General features: G+C 58.4%; 1 protein-coding gene across 1 annotated transcript in view; it reads right to left on the bottom strand.

Moving 5' to 3' along the window:
• CRYBA2 (crystallin beta A2) overlaps positions 1-3,034 on the bottom strand; it is an 18,870-nt gene that overhangs the window by 4,276 nt on the left and 11,560 nt on the right. The window contains exon 3 of the mRNA XM_006168649.3: positions 110-274. Within this exon, the coding sequence (XP_006168711.1) occupies positions 110-270 (161 nt within the window). The 5' untranslated portion in view covers positions 271-274. The remainder of the gene's footprint in view (positions 1-109; positions 275-3,034) is intronic.

The raw sequence follows: 3,034 nt of genomic DNA, 5'->3' as shown, positions 1-3,034 counted from the left end.
GGAGGTCGAGGATTTTTCCGTGTGGGAGGCTCCCTCTCGGGGCTGGAGCTCGGGGCGGGGGGAACCCAGCGTCCCGGACCTCACCCAGCCACGGTCCGCGGTCACTCACGCGCCGTTTTCCACCTTGACGGAGCGCACCCTGCGCAGGCCTCCGCGCTCGCTGACATTGGCGCAGTCGCTCAGCAGGCGGCAGCGACGACCCTGGAAGTCTTCCTCGTCCCAGAGCGTGAGGCAGGCGGGCGCCGGGCCCGGCGCGGGGGCGCTGCTCATGCTGCTGCGGACAGACAGGGCAGGACCACGCGCTCAGCGCCTTGGGAGCCCCCTTCCTAGCCAACGCCTGCCCGACCCGGGTAGGGGTGAAGGGCCCAGGGGCTGGATCCAGGTTTTCAGGGACCCTCCCTCATCTTGCCCTCCTCCGCCCCAGCACAAGGTATTCACCGGGTGGGTGAGCGCGACACGCACGGAAAACGGAGAGGCTGCGCGCGGGCCCGGCGTGCGGGGCTTTATACCCAGGCCTCGCCCCCGCCCCCGCCCTCGCCCCCGCCCCGCACCTGCTCCCGCTGGGGTGGAGGCAGCTGAGCCAGCAGTTCGGCCGCAGTCCGCTATGGGCTCCCAAGCCTTTCCCGCCGCCGCCGAGCTGGCCCCAGCCCACCCGGATTACAACAGAACTGCTGAGGCGCACACTCAGCGCTGGCCGCAGCCAAGGCTGACTCCGCGCTTTCTTTCTTTCGGGTCCGAGCCGGGCATGGCACCCCCTGCCTTGAGGGCAGCATGCACCCTCCCTGGTCCACACTCTCCGGGATGGAGGTACCAGGTCTCCCTGGGCCTCCAGCTAAGGCCGTGCATTCTCGAGTCAGCGCGCGGTTCTTCCCAATGTCTGAACCCCTCTTCTCCAGCCCCAGGTCCAGGCCTGTCTGCAGGCGAGGCTAGAGCGGAGATAGAGAAGCTTCTCCGCAAACGACTGTCCTCGCACTCCAAGGTCCTCTCTGCCCTGGAGAATCGGCCCATTCCGGCCCCTTCCTCCCGAGCGTGAATTCCAGATCCCGCGCCACCCTTCTGGAGTCCCCCCCCACACACACACACCTCCGCAGGGACCGATTGGAGGCGGGGACCGGGACTTGTCGCAAGGCGGCGCTAAGCTCGGGAAGCGAGAAGGCCCCTAGGAAGCTCGCGGCTTTACAAAGCGCTTCAGAATAAGGGTAACAGAGAGAGTTGTTCACTACCGGGTTAGGAAGCACTCCTCACTTTAGCTTGGCAGACTCTGGGGACTCCGGTCCAACCACCACCTGGGCGCCCGCGGGAGATTACCGAGAACTTGACCGCTTTCGGGATTGCAGCTACCCAGTGAAGTAGATACTGTTATGTTTTTATTTTTTTTATATTGGGGTTTTGTTTGTTTGTTTGTTTGTTTGTCATTGGGCCCGTACACTCGTTGGAGAGAGAGAGGGGGAAAGTGAGAAATCACCCCCCAGTGGGGATGGCCACACCACAATCTCTTCTCCTCCACTCTCCTGGGATTCTGGGCATGTGCACACACACACACACACACACACACACACACACACACATGCAGCCCCTTGTGATTTTCTAGCCGCCTGATCTACTCAAACCATGGTTGGCCATGTGGGAGTCCAGCACCTTAACCACCATGCCATCTGCTGGCCCCCTGTTTTTATTCATTACATTTTTAAATTAAAAAATTTTTCCCCAAGAAGGCACCTGTGCCCTCAGGAGAAAAACAGAGAAGCAGAGAGAGAGAGGGAGGGGAGAAAGCACGCCCCATGGGACATGGTCACGCTGCCATCCCTTTTTCATCCGTCCTTCCTTTGGGCTTTTGGACAATGCAGACACATGTGCCTAGCATGTTTCCCAAGCTGCAGGGTCGGGACTCATTATTTTTCTAATTTTCCCAGATGAAGTGGAGGCGCAGGATGGTTCCCAAACATTGTGGTGGAAAATGGCCCAGCTGAGATGTGAACCTGGGCTTTCCTTTCTTTTTTTTCCTTACCCCCCCCCCTTTTTTTAATAGAGATTTTTGCTATAGGGCACGTGAGCTAGCCCAAGAAACAGAAAGACAGAAAGTAATAAATCACCCCCGCGGGGGATGGCCACGCTGCAATCCCCTCTCCCTTTTTCTCTCAGATATTTGGACACGTGTGCATATTTGCCCGGTGTGAGCTTCAAGCCACTGGGACCACGGCGGATTACATGGGGGTACCGCTACTCCACCTGCTGTCCCTCTGAACTTCGTTTTGACTGAAGATCCTAGGCTCTTACCCCCCAAGTCCCAGTGCCACTTGTGGTGGGGGAAAGGAGGAGAGAAGGGGGAGAAGAGGGGGAGGGTTGGACTGCAAGGGGCAGCTCCAGGGAGGAAATTTCCTCCCCACTTGCAGAAGCATTCCCTAACCCCTGGAGCTGTCAATGGTGTGGTGCCCTTTCCTTAACAGGGGAAGAGGTAGAGGAGGTTCCAGCATGGGGGCGAGGGGTGCTGAGAGGGGAACTAATATTTTGCTGTTCCCATGAGCCAAGTGCTTCCCCTTACAGACTCAGCAGCCCAGTGAGGCAGGTTTGCAGGTGCAGATGTGGAAACTGAGGCTTGAAGAGGCACAGGGCTTTGTCCAAACTTAACATAACTAGCTCATCTGGGAGCAGGACTGGGACTCTGACCTTCACAAAGCCAGTGCTCGGCCACTACCCACCCAAGGAGTTCCTCTGACCAAAAGGGCCCCCAGGCCAGACATGGCTGCCCAGCCCCTGGGAGGCTAGCCAGGCGGGCCTTCTCCCCTTGCTCCCTCGACATGCTAAGCTCATGCCCGCCTAGAGCCTTTGCATGTGCTCTTGTTACCTGGAGCATCCTTGTCACAAGATCAGGACACTGTTGACTATGTTGTCATCTTCTCAGTCAGGCTGCTCCTGGCACTCCACTGACCATCGCATCACCCTATTTCTTTATGCAAAGCCCCCCATCCATGGGAGAAATGGCCCAAGACTCCCAGTGGATTCCTGAAACCATGGATAGTACTCAACTATATAT

Source organism: Tupaia chinensis, unplaced genomic scaffold, assembly GCF_000334495.1.
Source record: "Tupaia chinensis unplaced genomic scaffold, TupChi_1.0 Scaffold145907_1, whole genome shotgun sequence".
Lineage (NCBI taxonomy): Eukaryota > Metazoa > Chordata > Mammalia > Scandentia > Tupaiidae > Tupaia > Tupaia belangeri.
This window is presented reverse-complemented; position numbering and strand designations above follow the sequence as displayed.